At 46.5% G+C, this 22,512-nt stretch overlaps 1 protein-coding gene and 1 non-coding gene across 10 annotated transcripts in view; both read left to right on the plus strand.

The window, feature by feature from the left end:
* GTF2I (general transcription factor IIi) overlaps window positions 1-22,512 on the plus strand; it is a 240,633-nt gene that overhangs the window by 209,265 nt on the left and 8,856 nt on the right. For all 9 annotated transcript variants that reach the window (XM_029612153.1, XM_029612156.1, XM_029612158.1 and 6 more), the window contains 6 exons: window positions 1,712-1,789; window positions 5,179-5,262; window positions 12,058-12,241; window positions 20,396-20,424; window positions 21,221-21,259; window positions 21,536-21,574. In XM_029612153.1, coding sequence (XP_029468013.1) covers window positions 1,712-1,789; window positions 5,179-5,262; window positions 12,058-12,241; window positions 20,396-20,424; window positions 21,221-21,259; window positions 21,536-21,574 — 453 coding nt within the window. The remainder of the gene's footprint in view (window positions 1-1,711; window positions 1,790-5,178; window positions 5,263-12,057; window positions 12,242-20,395; window positions 20,425-21,220; window positions 21,260-21,535; window positions 21,575-22,512) is intronic.
* Window positions 19,431-19,513, plus strand: TRNAL-CAG. The gene has a single exon. It is a non-coding gene; the product is annotated as a tRNA-Leu (tRNA).

The raw sequence follows: 22,512 nt of genomic DNA on the forward strand, positions 1-22,512 counted from the left end.
CCACTTTGATGCCTGTCCCCTTAATCTTAGATTTTTTACAAGAAGTTCTGAGAAAGAGGTTAGCCTTGAACACGCTAAACGTGCAGGTGGCTGCTCTAGCATGTTATCGGTGTCACGTGCAGGGGAGACCGCTCTCTTCTCACCCAGACGTGTCTAGGTTCTTGAGGGGAGTGAAATACTTAGACCTCCCTTGCGTTTCCCCGTTCTCTTGTGGAATTTGAATCTGGTTCTCCCCTTTCTGGCAAGTTCAACCTTTCATCCACTTCAGGGCATTTCCCTGTGTTTACTGACCCTGAAGACGGTGTTTTTGGTCACTATTTGTTCTGCAAGGTGGATTTTGGAATTGCAAGCCTTGTCATGCAGAGATCCTTTTTTTTTGATTATCACGCCAGATAGGGAGCAGATTCGGACAGTACCTGCCTTTCTTCCAAAGGTGGTTTCGGAGTTTCACTTAAACCAGTTGTTTGTGATACCATCCTTGGATAGGGATGTGGATGATCAGGAAAACAGGAAATTGCAGCCGTTGGACATGCGGCGGCATTTATTGCATTATCTGGAGGTTACGAACAAGTTTCAGCAATCAGATTGGCTGCTTGTTCTTCACTAGGGGGTTGAAGAAGGGGAGGCAGCTACTTGGGTCACAGTGGCTCATTAGATTAAGGAAGTGGTGCCAGTGACGTATGTGGATTCCGGGAAGCCTCTCCCAAGGCAAGTTCAAGCGCAATTGACCTGGGCACAGTCGGTTTCCTGGACAGAATTGGGTTTGCTTTCTCTGGCAGAGATCTGTAGAGGGGCGACGTGGGTTTCCTTGCATATGTTTGCCAGGTGTTACCGATTGGATGAGGCAGCGAAAGAGGATTCTGCCTTTGCTAGGGCAGTGCTGCTTTGGCCTTACGCAGCCTCCCGCCCTTCTAGGGGGAGTAGCTTTGGTACATCCCACTGATATGGACTGGCTTGTCCGGATGAAGAGGAAGGTGAAATTACTTCTTATCTGATAATTTCCTTTCCTCGAAGTAGAGCAAGCCAGTCCATCATCCTGCCCTGGGCTGCCTTTGGGGCTGCTGACTTTCTTGTTTTGTTAGATCCTTGTCAAGGAAAGAATGAGGTTCAAGGATCTCTCATGCAGCTGGACCTCCACAGATCGGGTAAGTGAGTTCTGTTCTTCTTCTAGGATACTCTGATTGTTCTAGGGGACTATTGTTACAGGAGCTGAGACCAGTGTTTCAGTTGTTTAAAAAAAAAAAAAATCCACAAGGTTAAATTGATAGTGTTTGTAGGATGCGATATTCTTGTTAATGTTTAGTAGTTAGCTTCCACAGTTTGCTTTTGAAGAAATGCTGGCTGGTATCTGAGCAGAGCTATATGATGGTGACATCAGTGAGTCGTCATTCTCTGGTTTCCATCTGCTGGTTGGAGTGCACAACCCACTGGTGTGGACTGGCTTGCCCTGCTTCGAGGAAAGGAAATTAACAGGTAAGAAGTAATTTCACCTTTGGCTTGAAAAGTGCGTTGATGAGTGGAAAAAATTCTCATTTAAATGCTTGCAAGTCTGACTCATTGACAAAAAATCCAAAAAGTGTTCAAGGGGGTGTAGGCTTTCAATAGCCACTGTAATATAAATAAACAGTAATAAATATGCAGTCAGATCAACAATATAGCAAATAACACACAGATTAGAGTTCTACTCTGATACTGAATTTTTTTCCTTAAGGAAAGAGCAGTTCATCTAATGCAGCCATCACAGCCGCGGGCCTGGAAGATCTTAATATCATTCAGGTCACTATTCCAGGTAAATAGTTATGCCAAACTTGGGGTTCTTAGGTCATACAGGTTGGGAATCTTGGCGTACTCAATGGGATTTTTATCCATCACGGATTTGTGTACTTTTGAATAAACGTTTCCTCTTTTCTAGAAATGTTGCATACAGCTATAAGTCACTGGTAAAAATGACATAAGGGTGCTTGCGGTATGGTTTCTGGCTTATAGCTGTGCAGATTTTATGTAGGATCATTTTTTTTACCCTCTGTTAACTGCTCATGCAGTCTAGTCACTGTTCTTCTCAACTATGACATCACCTATGAGCTAAATTAAGTAATCCATTTTCAGAGAGCCGTACTTGAGAGAGCAATTTTCATTTAGAACAGCTGAGTAGGTATGATTTGGAAGTCCCATAGAACCCAAGCATCCCGTTTTCTGAAAGTGACTTAAGTATACAGACTTTAGAGAGATCTCTATGATTTTTAATTTGTTGTGTACTTGCACTCATCAGCCTCTTAAAAAAAAAAATTCCCAGTTCTACAAACATTTTGATATATTTAATCTTTTTTTTTTTTTTTTTTTTAACTTGCCCCTAGTATTCAAAGGTTTAACAAATGTCAACTTGTTGATATGGCACAAACACGAGCAGTCAAGGCTTTTTCATTAAGTGCTTTTATTTACTTCAAACTTGACAGCATTCATATTTAGTAATCCCAACTTCTTAACACAAACTCAAAATAGGCCAGCTCTATTCCAAGAGCTGCCTTATCCTGCTTATTCACATAGTTATCTTCACTCTTCCCAAACACCAAAATCTCAGGCCAGCTGTTGTCAGGGGACTGTCTATTCCATCTGTACTCATGTAGTCTAACTTTATAATCAGGTCATTAATCTTATAGGAGCTGCCTTCTCCTGGAGTACCAGGGGCCTGCCTAAGCCTCCTAGACCCTGCACGCTTGTTCCCCAGTATGGGATCCTCCCTGGGACAGTAATTCCTTGTTGCACTTAGCTTTAAGTTGGACCAGGCAAGATAGCTAGAGCTGGTCCTTAAGGTGTTCTCGAGCTCTTGGGTATATACTTTCACATACCCTCCCCCTCAGCTCAACCTTCTTAGGTTGAGTAACTGCCTGTGTCAGGGCTACCTCCATGGCCCGTAACCATCTTCATCTTTGCCCCCTCCCACCGGGGCTGTAACCTCAACAGTCTCTAACACTTGAACTTGATGGCGTCTCATCCATCATAATTTTCTTTGTGGATTAACCACTTTGAGTCACTTGAGATACAATTTCTTGTACTTGTTTGATGCCTACTTGACTCAGCCTCTGTGAAATAGAGTCCTCAGACCCCCCTGGATCCATCAGGGCTTGTGAGGGATGCTTTTCCTCTTTCCAGTGGTTGCCTGCCTGCATAAGCCACCTCAGGACCTAAGTCTCCTCGTGGCACTCCACCTTGACACTGAGCTTCAAGCAGCAGTGTTGGTTCTGCTCCTTGATAGCCATCCATAAACTCACTTTCTTGGTACAGACAGTCTTTGTCACCATGGCCTTGCTATCCACCCTGGTTCCAAGCCTGGGGTTCCAGGCTCATCATTCATCTCCTCTCTGGACACTCCACTTCCATTCACTGCACATCTTGACTCAAGGAGGCTACCCTTCCTCATCTTTTCCTGCCCCCTGTTGGGCTTGTTTTTGCACCCAGTGCTGATGTTTTTCTTGGAACTCTCTCTGTCCTTCCTCAGGACTCCCAGAGCACTCCTGCTCTATTACTTCTTTATTTTCCTGAGTCTTTATCATCTCCTTTTTAGGCCTTTCTGCCCTTGCAGCTCCTTCTTTAGCATGGTGACCTCTCTAGCGAGTTGTCAGTGGACCTCCACTTGCCCCATACTGGGTCTGTTCTTGCCCTTCTGGGGGTTCTTCTATTCTCTACCCCAACAGTTCCATCACTGCTTCACTGGCATTTTGCCAGGCCTCCCAGTTGTGCCATCCTCAGTGTATTTTCTGGGACGATCCTGGTTAGCTGTGGCCATCACTGGTTCCTTTGATGCTTCACAAGATGTCCCAAGAGCACCTTTCACTTTCCCTTGTACCTCTGGGTTTTTCTGCTCCTCAGTGGTACAGCTCCAGTCAGGTGACTCACAGGACTGCTGCGCTTCATTTGTTTTCAAGTACCATGAGTCCTGCTCTGGCTTTGCTTTTAGTAAGTTGTAGTTTAAGCGAGCCTGCACTGTTCTAATTTCTTTCAGAATACACTCTGTGAAATTCTGGTCCCTTCTGATGCTCTCTTGAAACTGCCTCTGACTTTCTAGTTTAAATTCTAATGCTGAGCAGACTGGCTTTTTCCAGTGGACTCCACCTTACTCATTTTTCCTTTTAAACAAGCAAAAGGAAAAAGTCTGCTTGTTAAGCTATGCAAGGGAAAAAGCCCCATTTTTCACTTTTTTTTCAAAACCAAATAAACCACACCTGCCTGTTTGGTGCTAACTCACTCACTGCTCACCTGACTACCCGAGCAGGCCTATTCCCTTTCGCACAATATAAATTTCAATTTACCTCTGCATCCAGGCCCCTGGGAAATTCTTTTCTTTTTGTGTATACATTTTACCTCACTGCTTGTTTGGCCTATGCCTTGCTTGGGTCCAGACTCACTTGCAAAAAAAAAAAATAATAATAATCTCTTTTTTTTTCTCGGGTTTGAGCACTGCTGTGTGCTGCTTCACTATCTGTCTGACCTGTGCCCTGCTTAGAACAAGACTCTTGCATAGAAAAAAAATTTTCTTTTTTTTTTCTCTGACTTGAGCACTGCTCTGTGAAGCTATATATTTCAAAATTTTCTGAATACAAGCTTTAACACTGTTCAAAACACTTCTTTTCTTCTTAAGGTGTGGATTTCTGGCTGTGCACTACATAGCTCAGAAAATCCACAAGCTGACATCCTATGTGGCACAAATACAAGCAGTCAAGGCCTTTTCCTTAAATGCTTTTATTTATAGTGTAAATTTGTCAGCATTCACATTTAGTAATCCCAATACAAACTCAAAATAGGCCAGCTATATTCCAGGAGCTGTCTTACCCTGCTTACTCACATAATTATCTTCTCTCTTCCCAAATATCATAATCTCAAGTCAGCTATTGTCAGGGGCTGCCAATTCCCTCTGTACTCATGCTGTCTCAACTTCACAATCAGGTCAGCAATCTTACAGGAGCTGCCTTTTCCTGGAGTCCTATTGGCCTGTCTAAGCCTCTTAGGCCCTGCACTCTTATTCACCAATATGAGGGATCCTCTGTGGGACCATAATTCCTTGCTACACTCAGCTTTAAGGTGGACCAGGCCAGATACCTGGAGCTGGTCCTTAAGGTATTCTGGGGCTTTTAGGTACATATTCTGTCACATTAATTGTAAAAATTATGTATTTTACTTTAGATGTAGAGGGTGAGAAATGTTCCAAAGTTGAAAAGGCCAGACAGCTGAGAGAACAAGTAAATGAATTGTTCAGCCGAAAGTTTGGTAAGAATTATTATTTTTAATAATTGGAGTTTTTTAATGTATTTGTTATCACTTTTCAACTTATGATAAAAAGCATTTAGACTGGTTCAATTTATCCATCTGACTAATCAGAAGCATTATAACTTAGGAGGGGTAGGGTAGCGCAAAGGGAAGGTGGAACATGAATTTGACATCTTTCCTATTGAATAAAGATCTCAAGCCAACAAGAATGAAATAATAGTCATTAGGTCAAAATGGAAAGTGCTGGAAAATCCATATATAAATGTAATTTCACTACATTTTTAAAATGAAAGCCTTTGTTAAAGAAAGTCAATGTATAAAACACAAACTAGTGTGAGATATGCAGACTAGGAATTTGAAGCAGGAGTATATATTTGTGCCATCGATTGAAGAATTAATTAGATCGCTGCATTAAGTCTTCATACCATAATGTTTATAAGAATTCACCATGCAGTCCAAATTAAATCTAAACATTTCTCCCAGGACAAGCAGGATGGTAGTCCTCACATAGGGGTGACATCATCAGATGGAGCCCTGTCACGGAAGAATTTTGTCAAAGTTTCTAGAACTTTGACTGGCACACTGAGCATGCCCAGCATGCCACTAACCCGGCAGCCACCAGGGGTCCCCTTTCAGTCTCTTTTTTTCCGCGCAGCAGTTGCCTCGCAGTTTAGGAGCTCTGTGAGAGATTTCTCACAACTTTCCTCATGGAACTATTTGAAGTTTATCTTCTCAAAAAATCCCTCAGCAGGGTCCCCCATTGCGCTCCATTTACTCCGACGTTCGGTAAGTGTTTTTCCCGGTACCTGCGGTCGGTTCCCGGCGGCTTACCACTTCAGTGCCCAACGGTCACCGTCCGCGCCCCCGCCAAATTTTAACATGGCGAACGGGTTTTGAAAATGCCCTGAGTGTCCGAGGACCATGTCCATAATGGACCCGTATGAAGTCTGTGTTTTGTGCTTAGGCCCCTCGCACGATGTTCGTCGACGCCCTAGTTGTGCACAAATGACTCCCAAAGGCTGTTGCGCTCGCCTGGACAAAATGGAGCAGTTGTTTGTTCCAAAACAGACTGCTCCATTGACACCAGTTCAAGCGCCACCGTTCATGGAGGGTCCATCGACCTCGGAGACGATTCACCAGGAGCACCGTGGACAGGGTGACCGTCCATCACCAACTCCATCGAGGACATCGGCGTCATCGTCCTCAGTGCCGGGGAAAGACTGGACCAAACACCGAGGGAAACATCGACACCAGCACCAACAGTTGATCCCAACTGATGCCTGCGAAGAGGGCCCGGGGAGAGGAGCCCCCATACTCCTCTGGACCCGGAACCCCTAGGTGTTCCCTACCGGTGCCGGGCACCGAGCCTCCACGGGCCCCTGTGGAGGCTCCGGTGACGCCTTGCCTGCCTCCTACCCCGATCGCCATGCCACCCATGCCAGCTTTCCGGGAGGAATTGGATCGCATGGTCCAAGAGGCAGTCTTGAAAGCCTTACGATGCATCCAGTCAGCCCCCATACTGGCCCCGGAACTGGCTCCCTCGATTGTGGCATATCGGTGCCTTATTGACTTCTCTGCCACCGGACACGCTGGCATTGAGGCCTCCGCAGGTCCCGATTCCAGTAACAGGTTCCTCGGAGGAGGAAGGATCAATTCCTGGTCATGTACCTCCATGGGAACCATCGATGCCGGAGCCCATGCCAGGACCATCGGGGCTACCGGTACCCAAGCGCACCTCATCTGCCCCGATGCCCTCAATGCTGGCACCGATTCCATCGATGCCGATGCCGATTCCATCGATGCCTTGGCCGCATCCATCGATGCCTTCCCGCCCTCTCGGCTTTGGGTTGCTTCCTCCATCGGGAGCTCCACCGGGAGAAGGAGAAAGTCTCTAGAATCCATGGGACAATGCATCCTCAGATGATTCATCACGGACATCTGAGGACTTACTCCCAGAGCTTTGACCGCCGGAGGAAAGGCGAAGATCTCCTCCAGAAGACCTCTCCTTTGCCAGTTTTGTCAAAGAGATGTCTGAGACTATACCTTTTACACTGGTCACAGAGGAAGATGCTCGCCATAAGATGTTGGAGGTCTTACAATTTGTAGATGCTCCAAAAGAAATAATGGCAATACTGGTACATGAAGTTCTTTTGGACCTCATGCACTGCCTGTGGGAACATCCAGATACAGTACCCCCAGTCAATATGCTACCTACCTGGTTCAACAAACCCCAGGTTTTCAACAGAGTCAGCTGCCCCACCACTCTGTAGTTGTGGAATCAGCTCAGAAAAAGACAACGTTTGTGTCCACATTCCTCTGCTCCTCCTGGTAAGGAATAGAAAGCATTGGATGCGTTGGGATGAAGAACTTTCCAAAGGTCCATGTTGATATCGCAAATTGCAGCATATCAATTATACATGACCCAATATATTAGAAATCTCTGGAAACGAATCCAGGAGATTGCGGAGACATTACCACAGCAACAACAAGAAGCCTTGTCCTCCATCCTACAAAAAGGAATGGAAGCAGGTAAACATGAAGTCAGAGCTGCCTACGATTCTTTTGAAACAGTATCCAGAGTCTCAGCAACGGGCATCAGTGCTAGTCACTGGGCCTGGCTTAAGGCCTCAGACCTATGCCTGGAAGTCCAGGACAAACTGGCAGATCTGCCCTGTACCAGAGACAACCTGTTCGGGGATAAGATCCAAGACACAGTGGCCCAGTTAAAGAACCATCATGAGACCCTGCACCAGTTGTCAACTGTCTCCCCAGATGTTCCCTCCATAGCCCGCAGGGCCACGCATAGAGAACCCAAGAAACAATTCTGCAGGCCACACAGATATTACCTTCCTGCATCCCGTGTATTTATTTATTTATTTATTTATTTATTTATTTATTTATTTAAGGTTTCTTATATACTGAGGCACGTTTGAAAAACAAACATGACCGGCTCGGGCACCTCAGAGGGGACATGCGCTCCAAACTAGAACATCTAGACCACAGCCAGCTCCACAAGCTCACTCCACGTCTGGGTTTTGACTCTTTCTCAGAGAGCAGCAGCCATATTCCAGTGGGGGGGGGGCCGTCTGTGCCACTTTGCAACAAATTGGCATCCAGTCACCAGGGACTATTGGGTACTGTCCATCGTAACCCACAGTTACCATCTAAATTTTTCAAAAATACCTCTGGACTTCCCACCCAATCTATCCTGGAGTTGGGACAACCACACAGGAAAACTCGAGTCAGAGCTCTCAACCCTTCTATCGGTCAGAGCCGTGGAACCGGTTCCACCGAATCAGCAGGGACAAGGGTTCTACTCCAGATATTTTCTAATTCCAAAAAAGACCGGCGGCCTCCGGCCTATTCTGGACCTCCGTGCCTTGAATACATTTCTTCGCAAGGAACTGTTCAGGATGGTATCCCTGGGCACCATGCTTCCTCTACTTCAACAAGGGGATTGGCTCTGCTCTCTGGACCTTCAAGACGCATACTCCCATATCGCGATCTCCCCTCCTCATCGCAAATATCTGTGATTTGTGGTGAGCTGCAGTCACTATCAATACAAGGTACTACCATTCAGCCTAGCCTCAGCGCCTCAAGTCTTTATGAAGTGCCTGGCAGTCGTGGCTGCGCAGTTACACAGCAGAGGCATATACGTTTTTTCATACCTGGATGACTGGCTCATAAAAAGCCAGTCAAAACAAGGAGCCCTCAACTCTCTCGGTCTCACCATAAGGCTTCTAAACTCGTTGAGATTTCTAATAAATTACCCCAAATCCCAATTGACACCGTCTCATCTTCTCTTCCTTATAGGAGCAGACCTAGATATGACACTGTCCAGAACATTCTTACCCAACGACCGTGCGATTGCGCTGTCCAACCTTGCCAGCTTTATCCGCCATCGAAAAAGAGCCTCAGCTGGCCAGCTACTAAGGTTGCTCGGCCACATGGCATCAACAGTCCATCTTGCCATGAGAATGACCCAATGGACTCTGAAATCCCAGTGGCGACAAGCTACTCAGCCGCTGTGGTCCATGGTACACATAACCAGCCAGCTTCGTCTGTCCCTTGCCTGGTAGATACACAAAGCCAACTTACAAGTGGGTCTTCCTTTCCAGCAACCAGTTCCTCAGGTGAGCTTAACTACGACACCTCCAACCTAGGTTGGGGAGCCCATGTCCAAGGCCTTCAAACTCAAGGGACATGGACAAAAGCCGAAGCGACCCATCAAATCAATTTTCTGGAGCTTCGAGCGATGCGGTACACCCTTTATGCATTTCAGGATTACCTCTCCAACAAACTTGTCCTCCTTCAAACAGACAACCAAGTTGCAATGTTGTACCTGAACAAACAGGGGGGCACGGGCTCTTATCTGCTTTGCCAGGAGGCGGCACAGATTTAGGCCTGGGCCCTATCGCATTTCATTCTTCTACGAGCCACTTATCTAGCGGGCACACAGAATGCACTGGCGTACCGCCTCAGCTGACGTTTCCAGTCCTACGAATGGTCTCTGGATCCCTCGGTTGCGAGCAGAATCTTCCACCGGTGAGGTCATCCGACCAGCGATCTCTTTGCGTCCAGTCAGAACCACAAAGTGGAAATCTTCTGCTCTCTGCACAGGGACCGGCATACACCAGCCAAGGAATCCTTCGCCTGTCCCTGGAACAAAGGCCTGCTTTATGCATATCCTCCGATTCCGCTCATAAGCAAGACTCTCGTGAAGCTACAACAGGACCAGGGCTTAATGATTCTCATAGCTCCATACTGGCCACACCAAATTTGGTTTCCCATACTTCGCGACCTTTCTGGCCAGGACCACATTTGCCTGGGCACGTCGCCCAACCTCATAACACAGAATCATGGCAAGTTAGACCATCCGAACCTCCAGGCCCTCTCTCTGACGGACTGGATATTGAAAGGCCTATACTACAACCACTCAACCTTTCAAGTGACGTATCTCAAGTCCTTGTAGCTTCACGGAAAGCTTCCACACGGAAATCCTACCACTCTAAATGGAAGAGATTTACCTTGTGGTGCACACAAAAGAGCTTGGATCCCTTTTCTTGCCCCACATCAAGTCTGTTAGATTATCTCTGGTACCTCTCGGAATCTGGTCTCCAGACATCATCTTTCCGAGTGCACCTTAATGCCATCTCTGCTTACCATCAAGGAATAGGGGATGCACCGATAATGGCTCAACCCCTGGTGAGTCGCTGCATGAGAGGCTTAGTACAGTTTAAGCCTCCTCTACGGCCACCAGTCATGGCATGGGACCCAATGCCGTACTTGCACGATTCATGCACACTCCTTTTGAGCCCTTGCACTCCTGTGAACTCAGATACCTTACATGGAAAGTTCTTTTCCTAGTAGCCATCACGTTTGCTCGCAAGATAAGTGATTTACAGGCCTTTGTGACCTACTCACCCTTCTCAAGGTTCCTCCATGACGGGTGGTTCTCCGCACTCACCCTAAATTCCTTCCTAAGGTCAGTAACCTAAGGTGGTAACTGATTTCCATTTAAATCAGTCCATAGTCTTGCCCACTTTCTTTCCAAGAGCTCACGCTCACCCAGGTGAGCGAGCTCTCCACTCCTTGGACTGTAAGCGTGCTCTTGTGTTTTACTTAGACCACACTACAGCCCACAGGAAGTCCACCCAACTCTTTGTCTCTTTTGATAAGAACAAACTTGGGAATGTGGTGGGCAAGCAAACACTGTCAAACTGATTAGCAGACTGCATCGCATTCTGTTACCAGCAAGCAGGCCTTCCACTACAGGGTCAAGTGAAGGCACACTCAGTCAGAGCAATGGCAACGTCAGTAGCACACTACCGTTCAGTACCGATTGCTGACATCTGCAGGGCTGTGACATGGAGCTCTCTCCACACCTTCGCAGCTCACTACTGCCTGGACAAGGCTGGGCGACAGGATTCCGTCTTTGACCAGTCTGCCCTAAGGAATTTGTTTCCAGTGTAAGAACCCAACTCGTTCTACCTCGACCCGCTGAGAATTTCAGGCTGCCTCATCCTTATCAGCAGCACCCCCATTGTTGTGCCTGTTGCACATGTTTGGTGTTGCTTGGCCTCATACGTATGACTCAGCCTGTAGCTTGCTATTCACCCATATGTGAGGACTACCATCTTGCTTGTCCTGGGAGAAAGAAGAGTTGCTTACCTGTAACAGATGTTCTCCCAGGACAGCAGGATGTTAGTCCTCACGAATACCCACCCGCCACCCCGCAAAGTTGGGTTCGCTTACGTTTTATTATTTTATTTGTCGCTCATACTTTTGCTACAAACAAGACTGAAGGGGGACCCCTGGTGGCTGCAGGGTTAATCAAACCAACAGAGGAAAAAAGGTGAGAGAAATCTCACAGAGCTCCTAACCCGCGAGGCAAACTGCAGCGCGGAAAGAAAGAGACTAAAGGGAGACCCCTGTGGCCACAGGGATTATGGCATGCTGGGCATGCTCAGTGTGTTCCGTGACAGGGCTCCATCTGATGATGCCAACCATATGTGAGGACTAACATCGTGCTATCCTGGGAGAACACCTGATACAGGTAAGCAACTCTGCTTTACCAATCTCAAGACCTATGCCTTCATTCTGACTGAATCAGACTTAGAAGATGTAATACAAAATGTGTTGAAATTCTGAAGAGAAAGACTGTTTGCTTGCTTCAGCTCTAATGCTTCTTAAACTATTTTATAACTACAATAAGAAATCAAAATGCAGCTGCACAACCCAATATGTATTCAGAATTGAAATGGGAATTAATAAAACATCTTTTTTTCCCCTTAGGGGAGGCAATTGGTATGAATTTTCCTGTAAAAGTACCATATAGAAAAATAACCACCAACCCTGGCTGTGTAGTGGTGGATGGAATGCCCCCTGGTGTGACTTTTAAAGCTCCCAGCTACCTAGAAATCGGTTCCATGAGGAGAATTGTGGATTCTGCAGAATTTATTAAGTTTACTGTTATTAGGTGAGTAAGAGAAGATAAAAGTGGATATTGCATTCACAATTTCATTCTGTAAATTTACAGCACAAAGATATGAAAAGTGGAGGTTAATATTTATTAAATAAATAGAAGACTACAGTTAGTATTAATGGTATCCTTTTTCATTTGTAAATATGGTAGCTTTTTTTCTCCACATAGCGTGATGAATTGTAATAGATTTGTTCCAGCATAGGAGAAGTCGCTCAGCACAGAGTCTTCTCAGAGCTAAACGTGCATAACTCTATTAGATTATAGACTGTATGACCAATGATAAATGGAGCTAATGAAATTCCAAGGTTAAAAGACAATTAGGTGAACGTGCAAGACTCAAGGTGCCATTGGAGTGACCGTCTTTCTTCTGGTTACACCACATTGGACACTAATATGGCAATGTTATATGTTAGCCCCATGGTTCAAGATATAGCATTGTACGCTTAGCACAGGAGATCTGCTATTCTCCCAGGACAAGCAGGATGGTAGTCCTCACATATGGGTGACGACATCAGACGGAGCCCTGTCACAGAATACTTTTGTATTCTAGAACTTTGACTGGCACACTGAGCATGCCCAGCATGCCATAATCCCTGTGGCCACAAGGGGTCTCCCTTCAGTCTCTTTCTTTCCGCGCTGCAGTTTGTCTCGTGGGTTAGGAGCTCTGTGAGATTTCTCTCACCTTTTTTCCTCAACGGAAAAACTCGAAGTTTACTTCTTTAAACGTTCCCTAACAGGGGTCTCCCATCACGCTCCGTTCCCTCCGATGCTCGGTGAGTACTTTTCCCGTGTCTCCATTCGGTTCCCATAGGTTACTGACCGTTTCGCGCTCTTTTTTTCGGCATGGCGACCGGGTTCAGAAAGTGCCCAGAGTGTCCACGAACAATGTCGATCAAGGACCCTCACAGTGTGTGTGTGTGTTCTTTGCCTGGGTCCATCGCACGATGCCGCTGGTGTCCTGACTGTGCCCAAATGACTCCAAAAGGCAGACGTGCCCGTCTTGGTAAGATGGAGAATCTCTTTAAATTAAAGTTAACTCCATCGAGTTCTGCCCAGTCATCACCGGTGAGAAAACGTCCTTCCATCGACAAACCTTGCCGGGAGCAGCAGGGAGATGGTGACCGGCCGTCACCGATGCCAACCAGGACATCGGTAGCGTCATCCTCAGTGCTGGGGGAAGACCGGACCGAGCACCGAGAGAAGCATCACCACCGGCACCGACGCAATTCCACTCCTGGTACCGGCACCAACATCGAAGCGGCATCGATGGCCATTGAGCCGCCTTCGAAGAGGGCCCGGGGAGAGGAGCCCCAACTTCCTCTGCACTCGAGACCCCGAGGCGTTCCCCACCGACATCAGTGCCGGGTACTGAGCCACCACAAATTCTTGTGGAAGGGCCAGTAACACCTAGCCTGCCTCCCCCTGTAGCTGCGCTATCCACACCAGTTTTCAGGGGGGAACTGGACATCCTTGTCCACCAGGCAGTGCTCGATGCCTTCCAAAACTTGCAACCGCCATCGATGCCGGCTCCCATACCGGCACCGACCCTGGAACCATCGATGTTTGCACCATTGCTGGACTGACTCAATACCCTCATCGGTGCTTTCCCGACTCAGCCCGTTCCATCGGCACCGAGTTGGCCATCAAGACATCCGCAGCTCCCGATACCTATACCGGGCTCCTCGGAGGAAGACAACACAACTTCTAGTCCGACTCCAGGTCCATCGAGGCTCTCGGGACTTAAATGTCCACTGTTCCCCTCAATGCCATCGATTCCATCGAAGCCTCCATCGATGCCACTACACCCTCCATCAATGCCCATGCGCCCTAGAATGTTGGACAGGAAAACAGATGCAACATACCTAGTATAACATGCCCCAGGTTTTCAGAAACCACAACTGCCTCATCAGTCTGTTGTGGTGGAATCCGCATTCCTCAGCTCCCTTGGAGCTGAGGAATGCGGTCCATCTAGGAACCCAGTCCATCTAGGACCCAGTCCATCTAGGACCAGAAGTTCCTAGATGGACTGGGTTGCAAGATCTTCCAAGGCTCCATGTTGGTATCCCGTCTAGCCGCCTACCAACTGTATATGACCCAGTACCTGAGAAACCTTTGGAAGCAAGTCCAAGATTTCGTGGACTCCTTGCCTCAACAACAGCAGGAAAGCCTGACTGCCATTATCCAGAAGGGGTTCAAAGCAGGGAAGCATGAGGTAAGAGCAGCATATGACTCCTTCGAGACTGCTTCCCAGTTGTCAGCAACAGGAATCAGTGCTAGAAGATGGGCCTGGCTGAAAGCTTCTGATTTAAGACCTGAGGTCCAATATAAGCTTGCTGATCTCCCGTGCACTGGGGACAATCTCTTCGGAGATAAAATACAGGATGCAGTGGCTCAGTTGAAGGACCACCACGAAACTCTACGTCAATTGTCTAGTCACTACGGACGCTCCCTCCTCATCCTGCAAAAGCATGAGAAAGGACCCCAGTAGATCATTCTACCGCTCACGCAAATACTATCCTTCTGCATCTCGAGTGAGACCAGCCAGAGCCCCTCAGAGGGTCATACATGCCAGCCCAAAGCCCCCAGAGCACAACCAGCCCCACAAGCTAGTCCAGCCTCTGGATTTTGATGCGCGTCCAGAGAACAGCGGCCAATCATCAATGAACCCAAATCCAGAAATACCCGTAGGAGGCCGATTGTGCCAATTGGATCAATGGATAATATCCATCATAGCCCAGGAATACATTTAAACTTTCTCACAGTACTCCCAGACTCTCCACCCAATCCATTGTGGGCCCGAAAAGTCAACACATTGCCCACACATTGCTTCTAGAGTCAGAACTATCCATCCCTTCTGCGAACCAAGGCTGTAGAAACCGTTCCCGTAACACAGAGAGGCAGATGGTTCTACTCACGTTATTTTCTGATTCCAAAATAATCGGGCGGTCTCCGCCCCATCCTAGACCTCCGCAATCTCAACAAATTTCTTCAAAAAGAAAAATTCAGGATGGTGTCTCTCGGCACCATGCTTCCCCTACTTCAACAAGGAGTTTGGCTCTGTTCTCTCGACCTTCAGGATGCCTACTCACATATCGTCATATTCCCACATTATCGCAAATACCTGCGCTTCATAGTGGGTCACAAACATTTTCAATACCGAGTTCTGCCATTCGGTCTGGCCTCAGCGCCTCGAGTGTTTACAAAATGCCTAGCAGTGGCTGCCACACATCTACGCAGAAGCACCGTCCACATGTTTCCTTACCTGGACGACTGGCTAATAAAGAGTTGATCCAAGCAAGGAGCTCTCAACTCTCTAAAGCTCACTACGAATTTACACTCGCTAGGATTTCTGATCAATTATCAGAAATCCCACTTGAATCCATCTCACCTCCTTACCTTCATCAGAACAGATTTGGATACCACAGTCACAAAGGCCATCCTGCCCAACGACCGCGCAGACATACTTTCCAAACTGGCTACATCTCTGCGCACAAACAAAACAGCCTCAGCCCATCAGTTCCTCACGTTGCTGGGCCACATGGCTTCCACGGTCCATGTCACTCCTATGGCCAGGCTAGCCATGAGAATAACTCAATGGACTTTGAAATCTCAGTGGCTCCAAGCCACTCAACCTCTTTCATCCCTGATCCATATAACCGACAAGCTGCGTCTGTCACTTCTCTGGTGAACAAACAGAGCCAACTTGCTGACAGGTCTACACTTTCAGCAACCAGTTCCTCAAGTGACCTTAACCACGGATGCATCCAACTTGGGTTGGGGAGCTCATGTGAACAACCTTCAAACTCAAGGTACTTGAACACAACTCGAAGCAAAGTTTCAAATCAACTTCCTAGAGCTTCGAGCCATACGTTATGCTCTATATGCGTTCAAGGACTGCCTTTCACACAAGACTGTTCTCATACAGACAGACAACACAATTGCAACGTGGTACTTGAATAAACAGGGAGGAACAGGCTCTTATCTGCTTTGCCAAGAAGCTGCGCAGATCTGGGCCTGGGTCCGGGCCCTTGCACACTCAATGCATCTCCGGGCCACTTATCTGGCAGGCATACAGAACGTAGTAGCAGATCGCCTCAGTCGATGTTTCCATCCCCACGAGTGGTCTCTGGATCATTGTGTAGCGAGAAAAATCTTCTAACGCTGGGGTCAACCAACCATCGACCTCTTTGTATCCGAACTGAATCACAAAGTGAACAGATTCTGCTCCCTGCACAGGCAACAAAACACGATAGCTATGGACGCCTGCGCTCGCCCCTGGAACACAGGCCTCCTATACACGTATCCTCCGATATCACTAATAGCCACAACTCTCGTGAAGCTACAACAGGACAAGGGATCAATGATACTCATAGCCCCGTATTGGCCTCGACAAGTATGGTTTCCCATGCTTCTCGACCTCTCTATCTGAGAACCCATTCGCCTGGGCACAGCGCCCGATCTCATAACTCAAAACCACGGCATGTTACGCCACCCGAACCTTCAGACCCTATCCCTCACAGCCTGGATGTTGAAAGCCTGATCCTACAACCACTCAGTCTTTCAACTAAGGTTTCTCAAGTGCTTGTAGCTTCAAGAAGGGCGATCAAAGTGCTTGTAGCTTCAAGAAGGGCGACCAAAAAGGTGGAGGGTCTTCATCAAATGACTTATGAGGAGAGATTGAAGAATCTAAATATGTACACCCTGGAGGAAAGGAGGAGCAAGGGTGATATGATACAGACTTTCAGATACTTGAAAGGTTTTAATGATCCAAAGACAACGATAAACCTTTTCCGTTGCATAAAAATCAGCAGAACCAGGGGTCACGATTTAAAACTCCAGGGAGGAAGACTCAGAACCAAACTCAGGAAGTATTTCTTCACGGAGAGGGTGGTGGATGCCTGGAACGCCCTTCCAGAGGAAGTGGTGAAGACCAAAACTGTGGGATGAAGACCAAAGGGGCATGGGATAAATACTGTGGATCAATAAAGTCTAGAGGATGTGAATGAAGAGAAGAGGCATGGGGGTGGCTTGCCGGAATGTCGGCTTCTACCTGGAGATGAATATCCTTATTCAATAAACATACACACGGTTAATACGACTCTAACATTGCTCTATGCTTCAACGGCAAGAGGAAACGTAGAAAAAAGGATTTGCATCCACATAAAAGCAGGGGAGTAGCTTGCTTGTTACGGCGGTTACTACCCCAAACCAAAAATGCCTGATACTTCACTTTCAATGCATATCCAGCATTGATCTCTGCTTCAACGGCAGGGGGAATGAAGAAAAGATGTTTTATATTCAGACATATACCAACAAGGATTGAATTACATAGTCTGGGTGAAACAAATAAGCATGGGTGTAGCTTGCTTGTTATGGCGGTTATTACCCCAAATCAAGCCTGATACTTCACTTAGAATACATATCCAGCGCAGCCCATTGCTTCAATGGCAGGGGGAATGAAAGGAGTATTTATATTCAAACAACCAACAAAGGCTGAATTCACAGGCTGGATAAACAAGCGTGGGAGAAGCTGGCTTATTACAGCGGTTACTACCCCAAACCAATTAGCTGGATACTTCTCTCAGATGCAGCTCCAGCACTGCTATCTACGATGGTGGGGGTGGAAAGAAACAGAACCAAAAAAGTTATTTAAAGGGACAAGAGTAACAGAAAAGTATGAAAAAAAAAAGTGTGAAAGCTTGCTGGGCAGACTGGATGGACCATTTGGTCTTCTTCTGCCGTCATTTCCATGTTTCTATGTCATTTCTATGTATGTAAGAAAGCCTTCCACACGGAAATCTTATCTTTCAAAGTGGAATAGATTTACCATGTGGTGCACGCAAAAAGGTATCAACCCCTTTTTCTGCCCCACTCCATCTCTATTAGACTATCTCTGGCACCTTTCAGACTCTGGTCTCCAGACTTCCTCGGTACAGTATACCTCAGTGCCATCTCAGCATACCACAAAGGAGTAGGGGTTGCCCCAATAACAGCGCAACCCCTTGTGAGTCGGTTCATGAGGGGCCTAGTACAACTTAAGCCCCCTCTACGGCCACCAGTTACCGAATGGGACCTAAACGTAGTACTTACAAGACTCATGCGTTCCCAGTTTGAGCCTTTGCACTCCTGTGATGTTAAATTTCTTACATGGAAAGTTCTTTTCCTAGTACCATTACATCTGCTTGAAGGGTCAGTGAGTTACAAGCCCTTGTCACATACTCACCCTATACAAGGTTCCTTCATTATCGAGTGTCCTCAGTACTCCCCCTAAATTCCTTCCCAAGGTAGTAACCAACTTTCACCTAAATCAGTCTATAGTCTTGCCCACCTTTTTCCCAAGGCCTCACTCTCACCAGAGCGAGAGAGTTTTAAACACCTTGGACTGTAAATGTGCACTTGCAGGAAATCCACCCAACTCTTTGTTTCTTTCAATAAAAACAAACCGGGAGTTGCAGTGGGCAAACAAACTCTCTCCAACTGGCTTGCAGACTGTATCGAATTCTGCTATGAGAAAGCAGGCCTTCCCCTTCAAGGATGAGTGAAGGCGCACTCAGTAAGAGCCATGGCAACGTCAGTAGCACACTATCGTTCAGTACCGATTGCTGAGATCTGTAAAGCTGCAACATGGAGCTCTCTCCACACATTTGCAGCACATTACTGCCTGGTCAAGGAAGGACGTCAAGACTCTGCCTTTGGCCAATCCATCTTGAAGAACTTATTTCCAGTATAATCCCAACTCCTTCCACATCCACCTGCTGTGATTTTCAGGTTACCTCATTTTTACCAACAGTATACCAGTTGTTGTGCCTGTTGCACAAGTTGTACGCTGTTGGTCCAAATAAATATGAGTCAGCCTGTAGCTTGCTAATCACCCATATGTGAGGACTACCATCCTGCTTGTCCTGGGAGAAAGCAGAGTTGCTTACCTGTAACAGGTGTTCTCCCAGGACAGCAGGATGTAGTCCTCACGAAACCCACCCGCCACCCCGCGGAGTTGAGTCCGAAACCGTTTTATTATTTTATTTTTTCACTCGCACCTTTTTCTACAAACGAGACTGAAGGGAGACCCTTGTGGCCATAGGGATTATGGTATGCTGGGCATGCTCAGTGTGCCAGTCAAAGTTCTAGAAACTTTGACAAAAGTATTCCGTGACAGGGCTCCGTCTGATGATGTCACCCACTTGTCAGGATGGCCGAGCCGTCCAAGGCACTGTGTTCAGGTCACAGTCTCCACTGGAGGCGTGGGTTCGAATCCCACTTCTGACATTCTGTGAAGCTTTTAATCTGGATTTCCCTGTCCATGATGCACGGAATCCGTGTTGGAAATCATGGAGCAGCAATGAGAGGGCAGGATCACCTTGCTGTAGGCTGAAATGAATCAGTACCTTTGGCTTCAAACACTGCACTGAGCAGCAGTAGCCACAGAGGCATTCACGGAGCGGGATGCCAGTGGCCAGTAGTTGGTGTTCCACCTTCACGGAGCGGAAGGATGGAGGGCTGCTATCTCAAAAAAAAAATAAAATAAAAACAGGGGTGGGTAAGAGTATGGGGTAAGGGTGTGGCCTGCTTGTTACAGCGGTTGCTACCCCTAATTGATTAGGGCTGGAGGGTACTGGAAGCCAATAGTAACAGGTGGGAGAGAAAAAAAGGGGAAAAAAATGGATAAAGTGCGTAGCTTGCTGGGCAGACTAGATGGGCCGTTTGGTCTTCTTCTGCCGTCATTTCTATGTTTCTATGTTTCTATATGTGAGGACTACATCCTGCTGTCCTGGGAGAACACCTGTTACAGGTAAGCAACTCTGCTTTCAGTCCATCATTGTTGGAGGTTGGTCAGGCCAGGGCGTGCCCCAGAGCAGGGGGGGGGGGGGGTGGCAATTGGCATTACTGAGAGGGATCTTTTTCAGCCAAAGATTAGCACTGAGGCTGCCTGTTGTAGGAGATAGCTCTTGGTCCAGTGAGGATTCTGTAGAGCCATGGGGATGTGCCATCTGGTGGAGGTGTGTTCAAAGATGAAGAAAGATTAAGGGGAAGGAGTCAGAAAAGAGTGAGCTGAAGTAAATCTCTGGAAGCAACAAACAAGGATATCCATGTCAGGAAAGTATGTGCTGAACATAGTAGTATTTTAAAGGTACTTATTTTGTTTTACAGGCCATTTCCAGGACTTGTGATCAACAGTAGTAAGTATTTCATTTTAAGTAACAGATTTTTATCTAAGTCTTCTAGAACTTGATGCTTTTGCCTCATGCTCCTGCCAGCGAACTATATACGTGTCTGCCACTGGGCACATCAGGCTGTGCAGAGAATGGAAAATATTTAATATATAAATGATTAAGGGGTAGATTTTAAAACCTAACCGTGGGCGTACATGTGCGCGCTACCCGGCGCTCGCGCATGGACGCCCGATTTTATAACATGCACGCACAGGTTATAAAATCAGGGGACGGCGTGTGCAAGGGGGTGCACATTAGTGAAACTTGTGCGCGCCGACGCCCATAGCCTTCCCCTGTTCCCTCCCAGGCCGCTCCAATTTAGGATCGGCCTGAGAGGGAACTTCTCTACCCCCCTAATCTAACCTTCCTACCCCTTCCCCTAACCTAACCTACCCAACCACTAGCCCTATCCTGACCCCCCCCCCCCCCCTCAAAAAAGTTATCTTACCTTTTGTGCCTGCCGGCACCCTGCCAGCACACAATCCCTCGGCACAGCGCACCCGCCCCTTTCCCGAAGCCCCAGGACTTAGACATGTCCCAGGGCTTTACGCATGTAAATCCTTGAAAATCTGGCCCTAAATGTCTTGCACAGAAACTGAGCCCTTTTTAATTGTTCCCAAAGTTCCTACTTTCCTCTCATTTTTATGGGAAACATATTGTGACTTGTGCAGAGAGAGGTTTAAAATGCCCATAATTGAGTTGTTGGAAAAAGCCCTTTATTTTGAAGTTAAAGTTGTAAAATATATATTTTGTTTTTTTTAAGAATCAGCTGAGGAAAGTGAATCTGGATCAACAGTACAAGGTAAGTAACAAAGTTCAATCACTTAATAAAGGTTTTGTAAACTACATCTTATTTAACCCTGTTGTGAAATAGGAATTATATGTTTTGTTAGTTTGATGCAAGATAATGCACAGCCAGATGATAGATAGGACTAATCACTATACTCACCTTATCCTATTTTATAAGCTATATATGGCATAATATCAAAGCAGGAATAATATTGTAACTGTGCATATGACATTTAGTGCAATAATATTGAATGCTTAGGTGATATGCTTGTTTTTTTTTCCTTTTAAGATTTAAGTCATCAAAGCCAAGTAGAAACAGCAACAGAAGGTAATTATCATTTATTGGAGCAGCATTTTCTGTTTACTTTTGTTTCTTTGCTTCTGCATTTAGAAATTTGGGTGATTTTATTATCTATTGGCTTGCATTAAATAATTGTTTGAATATGTTTCCATTATATTGGGTTTTCCTCTGGTACATGGATATTGAATGCTTGTAGTAAGCTTTGTACACATGGGAGTAATCCATGTAATAATTACCTCCAAATCAATAGGAATTTGTGGTTACTGTCAAATCGGAGTCCCAAACTTCAGGGTCCTTAAACTATTGCCTGTGGGCCAAATCCAGCACACTGAGGTTATTTTTCTGGCCTCCTTTCCTTTAAAAAAAATTTAAAAAAATCCAGCATTGTAGCACATTAAAAAAGATTTCTGCCACCTAATGAAACTGCGATAGCCCAAGCAGTGCATCTGTATAGTCAATGTCTTCGGAGAGAGACCACCAGGACATGCACATCATCAGAGGGGGATTCTAAAGTATTCATATCATCAAAGGAGGACTGCCACCTGCAAAGCATGAGGAGAGAGACCTGGACTTTGCCACAGCATGTGGATTGAAGCCCAGGCATTCTGTCAGTAGTAGCATTTGAAAAGAGACCCAGGATTTGATGGCATGCAGAGCAAGACCCAGGCATCATTGCAGTGTGGCTGGAGCCACCACAGTACAAAGAGGAGGAGGAGGAGAGAGATGCTCATTGGGGGTGAGGATATATTAGAGAAGGACTCGCTCAGAACCACTGGTTAGAGAGGCAGTTTTATAAGTGTGAGTGATAAATAAATAGATGCTTGAGGAAGATGTTTTGCTACGTGCCCCGGTATATAAAAACTCTTTAAATAAATAAATAAAATAAGAGTGAATAAGAGATGCTGTGGGGGCAATGAGGAAGAGAAAAGGGCAGATGCTGGAGGAAGAGTGAAAGAGATGCTATG

This window comes from Rhinatrema bivittatum, chromosome 8, assembly GCF_901001135.1.
Source record: "Rhinatrema bivittatum chromosome 8, aRhiBiv1.1, whole genome shotgun sequence".
NCBI classification, from domain to species: domain Eukaryota; kingdom Metazoa; phylum Chordata; class Amphibia; order Gymnophiona; family Rhinatrematidae; genus Rhinatrema; species Rhinatrema bivittatum.